The sequence below is a fragment of the Dipodomys spectabilis genome, unplaced genomic scaffold, assembly GCF_019054845.1.
Source record: "Dipodomys spectabilis isolate Male_0828 unplaced genomic scaffold, ASM1905484v1 ptg000097l, whole genome shotgun sequence".
Classification (NCBI taxonomy): domain Eukaryota; kingdom Metazoa; phylum Chordata; class Mammalia; order Rodentia; family Heteromyidae; genus Dipodomys; species Dipodomys spectabilis.
In genome coordinates, this window is record NW_024870774.1 from 4262922 (window position 1) to 4279985 (window position 17064).

At 42.3% G+C, this 17064-nt stretch overlaps 1 gene segment (V, D, J or C); it reads right to left on the reverse strand.

The window, feature by feature from the left end:
- The window catches only part of LOC122113442, a 547786-nt gene that overhangs the window by 56960 nt on the left and 473762 nt on the right, over positions 1-17064 (reverse strand). The window contains 1 exon segment of the C gene segment in view: positions 9252-9316. Coding sequence covers positions 9252-9316 — 65 coding nt within the window.

The window sequence follows — 17064 nt, forward strand, 5'->3', positions numbered from 1 at the left end:
GAATATTCTTGCTTTCTCCAACTTCCAGTGCTCTCTGACGGCCTTTTTGAGGATGGACCAACCTAGTTGCTCTCTAAGAAAGTAGTCTAGTGCTGGGAACGTGGCTAAGTGGTAGAAACGCATGAAGTCCTGGGTTTGATTCCTCAGTACCACTTACACAGAAAAAGCCACAAGTGGTGCTGTGGCTCAAGTGGTAGAGTGCTAGCTTTGAGAAAAAGAAGCTCAGGGACAGTGCCCAGGCCCTGAGTTCAAGCCCCAGGACTAGCACAAGAAAAAAAAAAGAAAAGAAAAGAAAGAAAATAGTCTAATTTTCCAAATATCTCTAATGCTCTTCTGGATACTTCTATTTATTTATTTAATTATTTTTTTGGGGGGGGGGTCTGGTTGTGGGCCTGAACTCTGGGTCTGGGCGCTGTCCCTCAGCTCTTCAGCTCAAGGTTAGCGCTCTACCACTTGAGCCACAGCACCACTTCCGGCTTCTTTCTTTTTGCTTATGTGGTGCTGAGGAATCGAACCCAGAGCCTCAGGCATGCAAAGCAAGCACTCTACCACTGAGCCACCTTCCCAGCCCCACTTCTATTTATTTTAATTGAGGAGTAGATATGAATTTGGCTTTAGTGGACAGGACAAAAACACTATCTATAATTGGACATTTTAAACATTAGGGTAAAAGATCATGGAGAAAGAAAGGAAGTCAAAAATAAAAGGAGGTGGTTTTTGAGATGTTTCAAACTTAACAGACAAGTTTGAAAGAGTTAACAGGAAGACTTACTTGGATTTACTGCCAGGCTTGTTCCTAGTCCCCAAGTCACTTTGCCATTGTTGCCAACATTACACAGTCGTAGGAAGCTTTACAGAAACAGAGCAGCCAATATGTACCAGGAAATCCCTTTCAATCCCCAAATCCCGCTTTCGTGCTCCCCCAGCAGCAACTCTGGCCAAAAAGGCAATGGGGAAGACTGTATTATTGTGGTTAATTCATGCTATATTGGGAGTGGGAAGGCTTGCCAGAGATTAAATGTCAACCCTCCTCCTCTATCCAAGTCTTCTTCCGGCTAGACCAGTAAGGCAAGGTCCAGTATTGAGAAAGCTGATGGAGGGCTCTCCAATTCCAGTGCTCACCCATCACTGGGTTTAACAGCATCAGACATGCTGCTCCTAAAGATTAAAAAAGGCCCCGGAACTTATTTTCTCCAGTGAATTTGTTCCTGTGTCAGATATACCCATTTTTCTCATGTATATATACCAAATCATTGCTCAAATTAATCTGAAAAATAAAACTGAGTAGGTAAAAACAGAAAACTGAGTTTCATTCTGTGGCTTCCTTTTGCTAGGAGAATATTCATTATGGATTCAGCAGAGATACTTACGGGGTTTGACCATTAACCTTGTTCCCCCAGCAAATGTGAGTACGTTGCCTGCATTATTATTCACACAGTGATCTTCAGCTCAGCAAAAACCTCCTAGAAACTGAACGAAGTTTTCCCTAAAGATCTTCTGGAAGGAGCGATACCATGAGCACAGAGAATATTAAGTAATTGTCATAGTAATAAGCTGGCACTGAGTCCTAGCACCAGCTTAGATTTCAGGACCTGTTTCCACATTGGATAAATGAAGGCTATTCTTTGTAAATATTCTAAAGAAGGAATTTTCTTGTACAGGCCCAGAATACTGACAGCCAAAAATATCCTTGCACATCCTTTAGTGTTTACAATAATATTTCCCCAGAGTTCTGAAAATCATCTACCTCATTTAGATAAGATAGAAACAATTTATGTCCACAGTACAGAGGGAAAGCAATCATGGAGGCTGTGACCACAGAGGGAAGGACTGAAGGAAGCTAGGGCTGCCCATTTGATAAGAGGTTCAGGGTACTGACCCACACTTTTCCAGTGCTGGAGCAAGGCACTTCAGAACAAGGTCCAGCTCCTGGATATCTAAGAAGATGTCCAATTTTTTTAGTTGCCGAGAACTAGTGACAGACACAGGTAATATCTCACTGATTCCAGCTTGATAGGTCTTTTCTTTCCCTGTTTAGGTAGTTACCAGGAATAAGACCACTTCCTATGCTTGTCCTGGGAGATGCTTCTCCAGTCTCATTGACCCTTTCCCAGAAAGTAGCACAACTCAAGGACCAAACTGAGATCACTCCCTAGTGACTAAGAACATAGCCTTCCCCATTCTTCACACATGATTTTTTTTCTGTTGCCCTTTTCAATTTTGACATAACCTGAAGGCAAATCTGAGTCTAAGACATCCAGTAAGTGTTAGCATATACTCTTCCCTTCCTCACCACAGCTACATTGAGAATTGGAGGCTTAACAACTGGTAATTAGGGGGGAAAACAAGACACACAGGAAATATGGCAGCCCATGAATTTGCCACTTGTATTTAGTCAGCGTTGTTTCTCCTTCAGGGTGTATCTCTTTCCATAGATGGATCCCTCCTCATCGCACTCATTACAGAGACTATCTCCTCCCTTCCCTCCCTCTATATTTTGTTCTTGGGCTGCTGGACCTCCTTTGCAGGCCTCTAAGTTTTAGAAAGAGTACATAATTTCTCAACTATCCCTATGAAGTTGACTTGGCTGACAAGTATGCTGCACTGAGAGACCAGGAAGTGAATTTCTCTTTTTGACCTGTGCAAACTTGCTTTAGGTATTAGGTCCAGGTCCTGTGTGAATACAGGGCACAAGCAGTGTTAGGTATGAGTGTTCTGGAGAAGCCCACTGTTTTTGGTGTAGCATTTGTAGAAGGAAATAGTAAGTGGATTTGGAGCAGAGAAAGAACCTGGATACTAGAAATCCTTGAGTGACAGGCTAGGCAATGGATATAATTTTCTCTTGAGATTATTTCTCAAAATCTGAGTGTCAGAAGAAGCAGTGAGTTAGACAGGGGAGAGAGGCTTGGAGACAGACAGGAAATGTGAAAAACATGAACTGAGAATGTAGTTCTAAAAGAAGAGAGTGAAGAACACAGGATTCCTATGTGTAAAGAAGGTCTTTATCTCATAATACTCTTTCTTTCTTTTTTTGAGACAAGGTCTTGCTATATAGCCTAGGCTGTTCTTGAACTCATAATCCTACTGCTTCAATCTCTGGAGAGTTGGAATTACAGGTATGTACCATCATGCTGGGCTTCATAAACATTCTTGTGATGATTAACACAAGTCTTACAAAATGAATGATAACCCATCATGGCAAACCTCTGAACTTTCTGTTCAGAATGGAGGGACGCAAGATGGCTACTTCGTTTGACAGTAATTGTGGCTCCATAATTTATAGTGAGACTTTCTTTTATTCTACTCTCCCTTGCCCTCTCAAAAAATGAGCACCAAAAATAAAGTCTGTCCTGCCTGTAATACTCACTTGTTAAGACTGTCAACTTGGTGCCGGCCCCAAAGACGTAATTGTAGGATCCTGTGTTAGCCACATTGTGACATGCATTTACACAAACCACTTTAAGGTCACCTTCACTAAAGCAGCTTCACTGTCACCAGTAGATGGCACACCAAAAGGCCCTGACCTCATGTTGTACCCAAAGGCATTTAGTTGGGATTAGATCTCAGTTTTTTAAGAGATCCTTTTCTGTTTATATTGGAAGTAAATTTGCAAAACTCTCCAATCTCATGCTATTATCATCATAAGTGGGTTTATTAGGAGGCTGATCTAGCAAGTGTATCAGAACTAATATCTCAGTGAGTGTTGAACTCTTGCAAGAATTCCCCTTAGGTTTCTTCCTGAGAGTCAGTTTATGAGCCATAAAAACAAACCAATGACATAATTTTCTAGCTACACCTCATTTGGATTCCAAACAGTACCAGCAATTCGCTAGAGTACCTTCTCTATTGATAAGTCTTATTTCTGAAAAGCTTTTGGCTATTAACAAAAGAGAAATCTACCTTCAAAAGGAGAAAGCCATTGTGGATGTTACAGAAAGAAAGGGCTTTGTGCTTTGAGGCAGTTTCAGCAGAGAAGGTGAGCAGTAGCAGCCATGAAACTGAAGTATGTACTGCTTCAAGCCCAGTGCTTTGACTAGACCACTTTTTTAAATGTATAAACCTATTTGTTAACACATCAGCCATTACCTTATTGTCACACTTAGTTCAGACACTGAGTATGGTTGATAACATACTTCTAGAATACTACCTGTGAGATGTCAGATTTCGGTAAAGTGTGCCAGCACGGAAAGTACTTATTTCTGTAATTCTAAGAGAAAAGAGCAAAACACACAAAGAATAAAACACCCCACTGAACTCTGAAGGGTGGATTGCCTGTAAATTTTCAGTATTTCCTTCTATCATCCATCTCTATTACCCTCTCCCTGACAGCTCACAACTCAACACAAACATTCTGCTTTATTAAAGATAATCTAATAGAGGTGGAAGACTTTAAGGCACTGATGTTCTCTGCCTCTCTCCTAGGGCTGATTCAGCCAGCTGAGATGAAGAGGTGAAGTTGTTTCTGGGTTGAAGAAAGGGATTTCCAAAGAGAAACAAGTCCAGTGATGAGACACATCCTGGGCTGCTCTATCTCCAGAGCAAGTTCTACTGTTTTACTCACTTAGAACAAGAAAGTTCTGAGAAGCATACACTGGCTGCTGCTCTCTGGTGTCCTGAGTTCTCAGCCTACTTGCTTTACTTTTCAGTTGTGCTGGATAACAGGGCATAAACTCAGTTGGGTCTTCATCACTTATCTGTTAAGGACATGCTTCCTTGGCTAAGCACTGTTGTGTGGTAGCCTTCCTTTTATTGGTTTGTTTTTGCCTCTATCACAAAGCTCTTTTTCTTCTTATCTCTACTTCTTTTCCAAAGTTACCACATGCCTTATGGACCTTCGAGAAACACTGATTGCAGTATTAGGATCATTTATCAAACTGCCCAAGGACCTGATAACTAAATCCAGCGTCTAGGGAAACATATATTCATATCTTGCTCACACATCCGACACAGTTAACAACTGCATGCTAAACGAAGCAATTAAATTTAGCTGTGTTTCAACAGGCCCCACTGGATTTCTTTCCAGAAAGGATAATTAGTTAACCATAAGAACTCACCGGGTGTGACCAACAGTGAGGTGCCTTTGCCGAAGTTGAGTGCATACCCGGTGTTTGAGGTCCACAGTGTATTCTCTCTAAGCAAAAACATCTCATAGGGACCTCTCTGTTTCCCCCTTCCTCTGTTAAAACAAATGTTTAGAGCTGTGTGCCATTGGCTCATGCCTGTAATCCTAGCTATTCAGGAGAGTGACATTTCAAAATTGAGGCTTGAAGCCAGTCTGGGCAGATAAATCTGGGAGTCCAATTAACCAGCAAAAAGCCAGAAGTGGAGGTGTAGTTCGGCTGGTAGAGCACCAGTCATGAGTGAAAAAGCCAAGCTAGAGTGTGAGACCCTGAGTTCAAGTTCAGGCTCACAAAACAAACTAAACAAAAACAAATGTCTAACATACATATATCAGTTATAGGCAACACTGGCCAGCTTACAGTCCCATCAGAGTCCTCCACAGTGCAAATAATGCTTCCTTTTCCCATGAGACCACCATCCTACACAGAGGTACGATGCACTTCCACAAAGTGTCATCCTGAGAGGAGGGCCTTGCCTTGCAATTCATGGGTGAAGGGCAGGAGAACTACAGAAAGAAAGGTTGAATTTGTCCTCACTCACTCAGAAATTGTACTTCAGCTGCACTCACTGGTGAAGCCTTTGGAGTTCTTGACACTTACTTACTTGGTTTAACAGACAGTTTAGTGCCTTTTCCAAAGATGAACCTCCCTTGTCCTCCAGTATTCACAGTCCTATGGGGCCTTACAATAACCAGTAGGTAGGCAGGGAAGCCAAGCAGGTGAGATCATCTTGGCCTCTAGTGGAAGTCTTGCTATCATGCAACCCCAGGTCTAGCAGCTTGGCAAGGCTAGGCTATTTCTTAGAAAAAAAAAATACCTTGCCCATGTAATTATAACCCCTTTGTATGGTATTTTCACAATAATAATAATAATGATAAACAGCTGGCTATGAGATAGATCTGAACTTAATCTTAAGCCACCTGTTTTGTTTTCACAAAACTGGTTTTTGATGGGCTGCTCTTACTTAAGACTCATGAAGACACAGGTGGAGCAAGGGTGGAGCTAGGCTGCCTAGCACAGGTGGTCAACATGGAGTCAGAGAATGGCTTCTTCAAGTTGACTAGCACCAAGCCACTCTCACAGACACAGAATAACAGTAACAAAAAACCTAACAAACAAAAACCAGCAAAAGAGCAGATTGTATTCCTCTTGGGTTTTTTTGGTGGTTGTTTATTTTTGTTTATTGTTTATTTGTGCTGGTATTTGGGGCTTAAATTCAGGGCTCGGGAACTATCTCTTTTTTACTCAAGGCTAGTACTCTACCACTTGATTCACACTTCGGCTTCCAGCTTTGAATTAATTTAGTTCATTGGACTTTCCTACCTGGACTGGCTTCAAACCTTGATCCTCATAACTCAGCCTCTTGAGTAGGTAGGATTATAGGTATGAGCCACTGGCATCTGGCTTAGAAGAGTTTTTATTATTGAGGAAATGCTGATTTCTAAGTTGTTGACTTTATTCCCCTTCCACTCCACACACAAAATATGGGTTCTATATATCATCCTTACCATTTCTTTTTTTTTGCGGGGGGGTCCGTCCGGTTGTGGGGCCTGAACTCTGGGCCTGGATGCTGTCCCTCAGCTCTTCAGCTCAAGGCTAGCGCTCTACCACTTGAGCCACAGTGCCACTTCCAGCTTTTTTCTTTTTGCTTATGTGGTGCTGAGGAATCGAACCCAGGGCCTCATGCATACAAGGCAAGCACTCTACCACTGAGCCACCTTCCCAGCCCATCATCTTTACCATTTCTATATAAAGAATGAAGAAGCCAGTGAAATTTACTATTGTTCTTGACCTAATCCTTAGGATTACCAGAATTCATTATTTAACAGAGGTCCAACTCACTCAGGGTCAGATACAAAGAAGACAGGATTCCCTTAGAAGCAGCAGATGTCTTTATCCCATGGAAATAGACAAAACATCACTGTCTCCCACTCAGGACAACTCTTGAGAGTACTCCCTCTACTTACTTGGTTTTACTGTTAGTCTGGTCCCTGCTCCAAATCGAAGGTCATTGTTATTATTGTCACAGTAATAGGTGCTTTAACAAAAACCTCATGGGAGAACCTAGCCTGCAGGGCTACAGAGACAGGGATGAGAGGAACTGAGAAATACCATGTAGTCAGAAATACCATGCACAATGCTGTCAGTCCCTGTCTTTTCCTACAGGTATGGGGCTGTTTTGTCAGCCTTATGCTGTAAATAGGGGTACTTCTCCATGTACTTAACACAACTAAACTAAACCCTAATTGGCACTTCGAGACAAGTAATGTTTTCAATCAGTTCCCTCAACAGTGTATAAATCATTGCTGTGAAGAAATCCTGCCCAGGTATACTGTTTGTCCTCAGGGACTTACTGTATGTGAGAAGTTCCTTGGTAGCTTGGTCCAGAATTTCTACAATTTGCATCTTAATCATAGGTCTGAAATACTTAATTCACTCATCTATATAATTTCTTATTAATTATACAGTCATTTCACAGTTGGTACATAATGAAACAGTAATGCTTTTGGGGGAAAATAATAGTATTTGATTCTGATCTCAGAGGGTCAATATTTTGTTTTGACTCCACCAAGTTCCTAACAAAGTGATTCCTCTGAGAATTTGGGTGTTTAGAGGGTTAAGCAAGCTTTCTTAAAGTCTCTAAAACAGCCTGGTGCCTGTGGCTTACACTTGTAATCCTAGTTACTCGGCAGTCTTGAGATATGAGGATCATGGTTAGAAGCTAGACTGGGCAAGAAAGTTAGTGAGATTCTTTTCTTCAATCAATCACCAAAAAGCCAAAAGTGGAGCTGTGGCTCAAGTGGTAAAGAGGTAGCTTTGAGTAAAAAAACCCTAAGAGACAGCTCTCAGGTCCCTAGTTCAAGTCCTTATACCAGCACACACAAAAAAAGATCTCTAAAGCAGCTATTAGAATTTCCTCACGTATACCTACTACCCTTGAAACGTTAACAAAGGAAACAGTATCTACTATTCTGAATTTGAGAACATTTTTCATTCTGTTGCTTAGAGTAACAAAGTCCGGGACATAAATGAGTCCTTGGACCTGGTGTTATAAAGAAAACAAGCAGTGTAAGGGAGATGGAAGAAGTTTGGAGGAGAGAGGTCATTTTTACAGGTTGGGAAGGAAAGCCTCAGTGAAATCAAAATAACGCAGGCACTATTGAAAGGAAGAATCCTGCGAGGTCAACTCCCACTGCAGCCACCAGAACCCCCCCTCTGGAGTACTCAGTCCCTTTTCTAAAAGAGCATATGGTGACTCATGGTTCCTATGACTTACCAGGATTGACCTGAAGTCGTGTTCCAGTCCCAAAGGTGACCTTGCTGGCACTGCCACTGGTTACACTGTGAGAAACTCCACAACAGAAACCTGATGCTCAACTCTTTATCTGGTCTCCACTGCCTTCCTCAGAGTTGTCCTCATGACTGCTTTATAGATGTGTAGCTATGGCAACCCTCCAGGGACCACATCCCAAACTTGGCACTATTAATTTCTATAAGGCCAGTAGGGCTCTGGCCAGAGACTGGTGCAATGCATATCACCTGCTGGTTGCCCTCTTTGGCCTCAGTTGTTCATAAGCACCGATTCATTGAATAAAGCCACCAAATTGTCAAGTTTAACTCTGAAGATATTGGGAATTGAACTCTTTGTCCTTCCTTTTTTTTGGTTTTATGTTAATAGATCTTTTTTGTCACACTTGATGAGTGATGGAGCTGGGAATTAAATGATGAATAACTATCTTAACTTAAGGTTCCTAAGTCAGGCAGAGAAGAAATTATGAAGACAGAAAAAGAAGCAAAGAGACCTTCCTTTATCTGCATGGCCATTTAAACATTTCCTATGTAAGTAATTTTTATTGCAAAGGTGCTGCTGGCCAAACAGCCCGAATATATTTGTGCCCTAGTCCTAAATTCATATACTTTGTCTTCTGGAGCCTAGAGTTTCCAATAGTAAACTTGTAATCAAATAGTTACAAAAGGAAGATCCTAGAAGTCCTCTGAAGCACATACTGTTATGTACTTAGAATGGTGCCAATGAGGGAAGTGGTCCCAGGGGTCCACAGCAAAGTTTGTCGGAAAATGTCCCTCTGTGGATTGCATTTAGAACCCAGTCTCCCAGGTGGAAACACTTACGAGGATGGATCATCAGCTGGGTCCCTTTCCCAAAGGTGAGTCTGTTTGTGCTTCCTGTATTCACACTGTGAGACAAACCTTGACAAAAATCTCTCTGCCAGCCAAGCACTGGTGGCCCAGGCTTATAATCCTAGCTACTCAGGAGGCTGAGATCTGAGGATTGTGTTTCAAACCTAGCCTGGACAGGAATGTTTATGAGACTCTTATCTCCAACAAACCAGCAAAAGCCAGAAGTAAAGCTATGGCTCAAGTGATATAGTGCTAACCTTGAGCAAAAAAAGCTAAGGGACAGTCCCCATGCCCTAAGTTCAAGCCCCAATACCAGCATACATACCCACAACCCCCCCCCCCCCAAAAAAAAACACAAAAAACAAAATAAATCACAAAAAACTCAAACAAAACCAAATAAAGAAACAAGAAACCCCTCTGCTGGAGTCTCATGTCTGGAAACTCAGAATCTTCCCAGAGGTTCTGATGTCTACAAACCCTGACTGACAGCTTATAGCCTTAGCCTTTGCTACTGGTCATTTCTTCCTCTCCCTTGCTGCTGACATAAAGGTTCACAGATCTCATCTCTAGGATGAGAGCCCTGGAGTTGAGGAATTGCAATGACACAGCTATCACACATCACTGTTATGTAGCCATGACCACACAACTCTCTTCTGTCCATAGGAGAGGGCAAGTGCAGTGGTTATGATCCTTGGAATTTAAAGATGTGCAACTCAAACATCAGGTTGGAACACATAACAGAAAAAGTCATAAAAATCATACTTTCACTCAGATTTACTGGACCTAACTGATAAGTGAGCTCCAGTCCCAAAAGTCAGCTTTTCTCCATTGCCTCTGTTCTCACAATTGTCAACAGCTTTTTAGAAATGCAGCAGGCACTTGCCATAAGTGTTTCCTTACCAGTCTGCTTGCCTGGGCTTTCTCTTGCCACAGATCCCAGGAACTCACTTCAAGCCAAGCAGGTGTAGCTTTTTCTTATCCCTAAGTGACAGGCTCAGGCTAAATCTCTAAGCTCAAAACAACAGACCGAGGTTTCTATTTTGTGGGTCTAGACACTCAAACAGCAAGCAGCATGGCCCACAGACACAGTGATTTTTTTACTTTTTAAATCTGTGAGCCATATCAGTGCATCGGTATGATTAACTTTTTCCAAGACAAAGCATGGGAATTCTTAAATGAATCATATTTAACAAAGTACATATATTGCACCTGGACGCCATTTGCCCTTCTTTTAGAATCAAATCCTTGTAACTAGGAGTCTACACAATATGTAGTGACACTCAGGTTGGGATTAGAGGTGATCAGAATGTGTTTTGTACTTACAAGGTTTGACTTTTAGAATGGTTCCTGAGCCAAAGATCATCTTGTTGCCATAATTCACACAGCAGCTAACCCCTTTACAAAAACACATCTTGGGTGGGAGTTGAGTGGGAGGGCAAGTGACTTACTGCTGAAAACACAGGATGGTTCTATTTTGCATTTAGGACCTGCTGATATGTGACCCCAAAGCCAAAGACATTGCAATAATTGCAGAATCTTGTAAATGTGAAAAGGTTGATTGTATTGGAAGTTGGCTCCTGATTGTATTGGAATTTGGCTCCTGATTTGCTGGTTGGACAGGGATAAATACTACTCACTAGATTCACTGTATCTTTCTTGCCCTCTAGCCAGAATTTCCCTTCATCTCATTTATCCTAATCAGATCCTTCTGTTCTAAATAATTCCATTCTGATATGCTCCAAGGTCCAAACCCATAGCAACTACCAACTGTTAACAATTTCTGAAAGTATTGTTTATAGAATAAACTCCAGAGAGTTGGTCCCCACAACATTTCCAAATACATGGGGCTTTAAGTTAGCTTAGAGCCAGTCTGACTGTACCCTACTGGCCAAAGCATTCTTATTTGGAGTTGTTTTGGGTGGCATTTGCCCTAGGGGCATTGCTGGCTCACCTTGAAACAGTTTCTTGAACGGTTCTGGCTACCATTGCATCTGGGAGAAAACAGACTGGCTCTCCTTGGCTCCCCAAGTTCCCTGACTCAGCTCTATTGCTGTCTCTTTCTGACTTCTTTGTCCCTAGATTCAGAGTGAGGCGAGACCATTTTCTTGCCTTATCCAAAGAGAAGAGAAAAGAGAAGAAAAAGACCTTGATGTCTCAAGGTGCTTTATCCCTCCTGACTGGGAGGTGACTTATAATGTAATTTTCACTGTAAGAGTCTGAGCCATGCAAATCCTCAATTCTTATGCCTTTAATTTCTGATGCAGCAAAATGGAAAAGAGAGAGAGAAAAGAATCCTCTCAGTAAGGAAATCATTTGAATAGTTAGGAAATCCAGACTTGGAGAGGTGTACAGCCCCAACATTTACTCTTTTGGTATGTTTTTCTCTCCCTTTTTTTTTTTTTGCTGGTCCTGAACTTTGAACTCTGGGCCTGGGCATTGTTCTTTTGCTCAAGGCTAACACTCTACCATTTGAGCTACAGTAGCACTTCTGGCTTTTTGTGCAATTAATTGGAGATAAGAGTCTCATGGACTTTATTGCCCAGGGTTGGTTTTAAACTGTGATCCTCAGATCTCAGCCACCTGAGTAGTTAGAATTACAGGCATGAGCCACTGGTGCCCAGCTTCTCTCTTTTTGTGAGCTTGTGTTTGGTCAAAAATCGAGCATATTCAACTAATTCTCATCTTTTAATTATAGGTATAAAAATCTGTTTTGCACATTTCTCTCTATATACATTTATCTGGTTATTATCTATCTACTATCTATTATCTTCATCATCTGCCTATTGTCTAGCTTCTATCATCTACCTATATCTATCCACTACAGTCTATCTACTCTCTGTCTACTGACTATCTATCTATCTATCTATCTTGTCACTAATCATATAGGCAGTTGTTTTTTGTTTGTTTGTTTTTTTGGTCTGGTCGTGGGGCCTGAACTCTGGGCCTGGGCGCTGTCCCTCAGCTCTTCAGCTCAAGGCTAGTGCTCTACCACTTGAGCCACAGTGCCACTTCCAGCTTTTTTTTTTTTTTTTTCTGCTTATGTGGTGCTGAGGAATCGAACCCAGGGCCTCATGCATGCAAGGCAAAGCGCTGTACCACTGAGCCACCTTCCCAGCCTGGCAGTTGTTTTTGACATTAATTCTGTGTCTTACCCAAATTGTAACTAAATCGCAGACATGCTGCCACACTTTTAAGCTTGGTTGGGGGAAACAGCCTGGAGCTTTCCAAATTTAAACTTTCCCCCTTGGGATCAATGCTTAGTATTGCTACATAAGGTCACATCTCTGTCATGCCCAGAGCACCAGTACTTAGCACTTTCCCCAATACCTTTGCTGTCTGTTAGAAAAGACATAACACTAGGTTTGTGTTATAAAATGATGCCGCCTGACGCCCTGTCTCTCTGCCTGTCCTGCTTTGCTTGTCTCTTTGATAGCCCATGTTTTTACCATTTCTTCAAAACACTGCAATACTCAAAGTGAAAATTATCATACAAGATAAAAGTGAAGATGAGGCATTCTGTCTGAGTTCTCCACATGTCACCTTGGCATAGGATGGTAACAGCAAAAACAGAATCGTGAATTATGTTTTCTAGTTAGGAATTAAATATTCAAGCTTGGAGTTCCCTCAGACAACAGCACGATGTAGCAGCCACCCCCTCTATACTGGTTATGAAAAAAGACAGGAGGAAATTCTCTAAACCTGTATAGTCCAGAATATGACAGGCTGGTTTCTTCTGACCAGGGCTGAAGTACTTACTGGGTATAATAGTGAGTCTGGTCCCAGTGCCAAAGGTTAATTTCTGGCTTCCAGAGTTAGATACACAGTGTGCTAAACCATTACAAAAACCATTGCTCTCAATTCTCCTGCAAGCCCTCACCTCGTTTCTTGTGTGTCTGCTCTCTGCAATGCTAAAGCAACATCAAAGCCACCAGTGCCTCTTTCCTACAGGTTCCTGCTGCACAACCCAGAGTGGGATAAAAGGCTTGTCACTAGGAGAGGGTTGGGATGTTTTGATTTTTCTGCTAAATTTGTCTTTACAAAGAACAGAACCTCCCCTCTGTCTCCCTGTGATGCCAGTGCACAGTACCTATCAGTTCTTTTTTTTTGGGTCTGGTCGTGGGGCCTAAACTCTGGGCCTGGGTGCTGACCCTCAGCTCTTCAGCTCAAGGCTAGCACTCTACCACTTGAGCCACAGCGCCACTTCCAGCTTTTTTTTCTTTTTGCTTATGTGGTGCTGAGGAATCGAACCCAGGGCCTCATGCATGCAAGGCAAGCGCTCTACCAATGAGCCACCTTCCCAGCCTGTCATGCTTATCAGTTCTGAACATAGCCAAGTGTGGACATCCCTGCCATCCTCATCTTTCACCTCACTCACATTTCAATTTTTTGTGAAGTTGCCTCTTGGCCGTCTCTAGCCTCTGTCTGAAGCTCCCACCCCGTTGGTTCCCGTGGTCTGTGCCAAGAGGAGCCAACTTACTTGGTTGTGCAGACCTGAGGAGTAAGCTAGAGGAGAGGCCAGTGCTGCAGGCATTTACAAACCAGGCAATTAAGACTTGTTATGGTGTAAATCATTCTTGGAGTTGAGGAAAAGGGCCTTTTGCTAATGTTCCAGATAAAAACTAATATTTTGAAGCAAAAAACTTAGCAGACTTTTGATGGTTCTTCCTGCCACAGAAAGGGTTTACAGAACACAATGATAATAGAAAAATTTCTTTGACTTACGTGGAATAACAGTCAAACTTGTCCCCATCCCAAAGTAGAACTGGTTACCGCTTTGCACTGTGATAGGAAGCTCAACAAAAACCAGAGCCAGAGTTGACACCTGGGGCCTCACCCAACCCCACCCGGGCTGTGCAGGCAGCACGGCAGGAGGCAGGAGGCAGGAGGCATCTTTCCTTTTTGCCAGAGCAAGTGAAGAGCTATAGGAAGAATCTCCAGGGCTTAGAGCAGCTGGAGGGACATTCCTCTGGAGATAGGATTAAAAAGAAGGCTAATATTCATCTTGTATTGCTCACTGTCTAATTAAAGGTGTAGGCTCGTTTGCTTTATACTTGGGCATTTAAAAATTCTTTTTATTTTAGGACTTAATTTCTCTCTTGATGATCGTCTGATTCTGAAATGCATTTTTAATCAGGATTCCTTAGGACATCTTTTGAGTCTGGGAAGGATTTTATTTCAGCAAGAAAATGTTTCTCTGAATGCTCATGGCTTGTGCCTAGAATCTTAGCTATTCAGGAGGCTGAGATCTGAGGATTGTGGTTTAAAGGGTAGGAGAGTGGATACGAAAGTCTGGGAGACTCTTGTCTCAATTAATCAGCAAGATGGTGGAAGTAGAGTGGTAGAGTACCAGCCTTAGTGAAAAAACTAAGGGACAGCACCGAGACTCTGAATTCAAGCCCCTGTACCAGTGCAGGCACGCACACACACACACACACACACACACACACACACACACACACACACACACACACACACACACACACACACACACACACACACACACACACACACACACACACACAGAGTTTCTTTATAGAACTTCTGGAAAAATTCTTTTCAGGTTAACCTAGTCAGAGCCTCTGATCAGTTTGCTGCTTTCTAACCTGTTTCATTTTTTAGTATCCCATTAACTGTGCCCTTTCACCCCACTATGTTCCCCACATGGAAATGTATGGTAGATCACAGGTTGGTTTTTTTGTTTTTTGTTTTTTTTTTATTACCACTTTCAAGTCTCATATTCTCCATTCACCTTTTAAAAACTAAACCTATGTTTTCCATTCTTTGACTTCTTTTTCTGATCAAGGTAATATATCTCGAATCCTTCAGCTTTGTATCTTCAACCACCCTGTCCCTACACAGACATTTGAGTCCCCTGTCTGTGACTGTCAGCCCCACCATACTCCCCAGACACCATGGAAACTTACTTGGAATGACCAACAAGCTTGTCCCTTGCTCAAATATCAACCCGCTGTAGGAGCTGTCACACAGCAACCCAGCACTTTACAATAACTGACAGGCAACTCTCAGAGAGCACAGACTCCAGTCTTTTATGATGCTGTTCAAAAAGGCATCTCAGAGAGTGTTCAGCATTACCTATGGGATCTGAGTTGGAGCCACACTTAGGCCAGATTGCAATTTCTTCCTCCTCCTTCTCCTCCTCCTCCTTTTCCTCCTTCTTTTGAGAAGAGACATTGCGATTTGAACTCAAGGCCTTGCACTTGCTAGGCAGACACTCTACTACTTAAGCTACATTCCAGCCATAATTTCTAACACACTATATGTGTAAAAGCATCACCAATCTGCCTGTCCTCTCCTCCCATCTCTACTATCCCTTTATCCATCCAACTTCCCTCATCTGCATCTCATTTCCATCTCCAAGCCTTAGCTTGGTGACACCAGGTCCACAGGTACATTGATCTGCCTTCTCTGAGACGGCATATGTAGTTTTGCACATCACCAGCATATCATGACTTAAAGGACTGGAAATGCCAGGATCTCAGAGGTTGAGATCTAGGCTTCCCATTTCTAATCTCTGGTCAATATGTTGTTCTCATTTGTCTGGCTAATGAAAAGCTGACCTTTCTAAGTGGATTTTTTTTTTCTTCCTGAAATGACAACTGCTGGATAGCTAAGAACAAAGACAGCTCTGAAGGAGTTTGGCCTTTCAGACCACTTTGGCATATTTCAGTCAATTGGATCCCAGGCTCAAATGTCAACCTCTCAGGATTGGCTCTTACATTACTGGGCTGAGGGAAACACAACTAAAATTTGGTCCAATCTGTGCCCTGCTCATCAGAACTAGACTTCACTTAGAAGGATCCTGAACATTTGAGCTATTTTCACAACTCACTATTTAGTCTAGAAGTAGCACAGGCACATTTAAGCTCCACACCCACCTGGTGTAAATTTATTCTGTTATACAGAGGAGCAAATAGAGACAGTGATCTAAGAGGGCTCCTTGGCACACACAGAACTCCGACTGAGCAACTGTGCCACACAGAGTAGCTACTCCAGGAACTGAGGCTGGGTGCATTGCTTTACATGAGAGGACACTGTCTCCCTTGAGATTGTGAGGAAAACAAAGTGCTCTATGGTAACAATTGCAGTTATTTTCTTTGATATCTACCTTCCAATTCATTCTATATTGAAATCCATATTCCTGCTTAAAGTTTTTTTTTCCTGTCTCGTGTTCTTTTTTTGTTTATCATTTCTAAGCACCCAATGCTCTCCAATTTCTAGGCCTTCCTTAATCCAAACTCATGGGTTTTTAAAACAATAACAACAACAACAAAAACCACCTAAAAATAAAGACCTGGCTGGGCATGGTAGCTTAAGCTGCAATCCTAGCTACTTGGTAGTTGGAGATGGGAGAATCGAGATTCAAGGCTATCCTGGGTCTAAAAGATTGAAAGACTCCATCTCAATCAGTGGCTGGGCACAGTAGTGTGTACCTGTCATTCTTAGAGACACAATAAAGCATGAGAAGGAGGATCTCAGCCTAGGCTATCCTGGGCATAAGATGAGACACTATTTTCAAAATAACCAGTAAAAAATGGTTGGGACTTATCTAGCAAATTGCCTGCCTTGAAAGCTTGAGGCTCTAAGTTCAATTCCCTAATACTGCCACTAAGAAAGAAAGAAGGAAAGCCCAAAGATAGGAAATGGGTTGGGGAGCAAAAAGAAAAGAAACATGGGGGACACCAGAGTTTGGGTCTCTGCAGCCATGTGGTTTCATTGTTATTTGAGTCTCTTTCCAAATATCAGCCTCTCTTAGCTGTCACACATCTGCCCGCAGCAGGGAGGT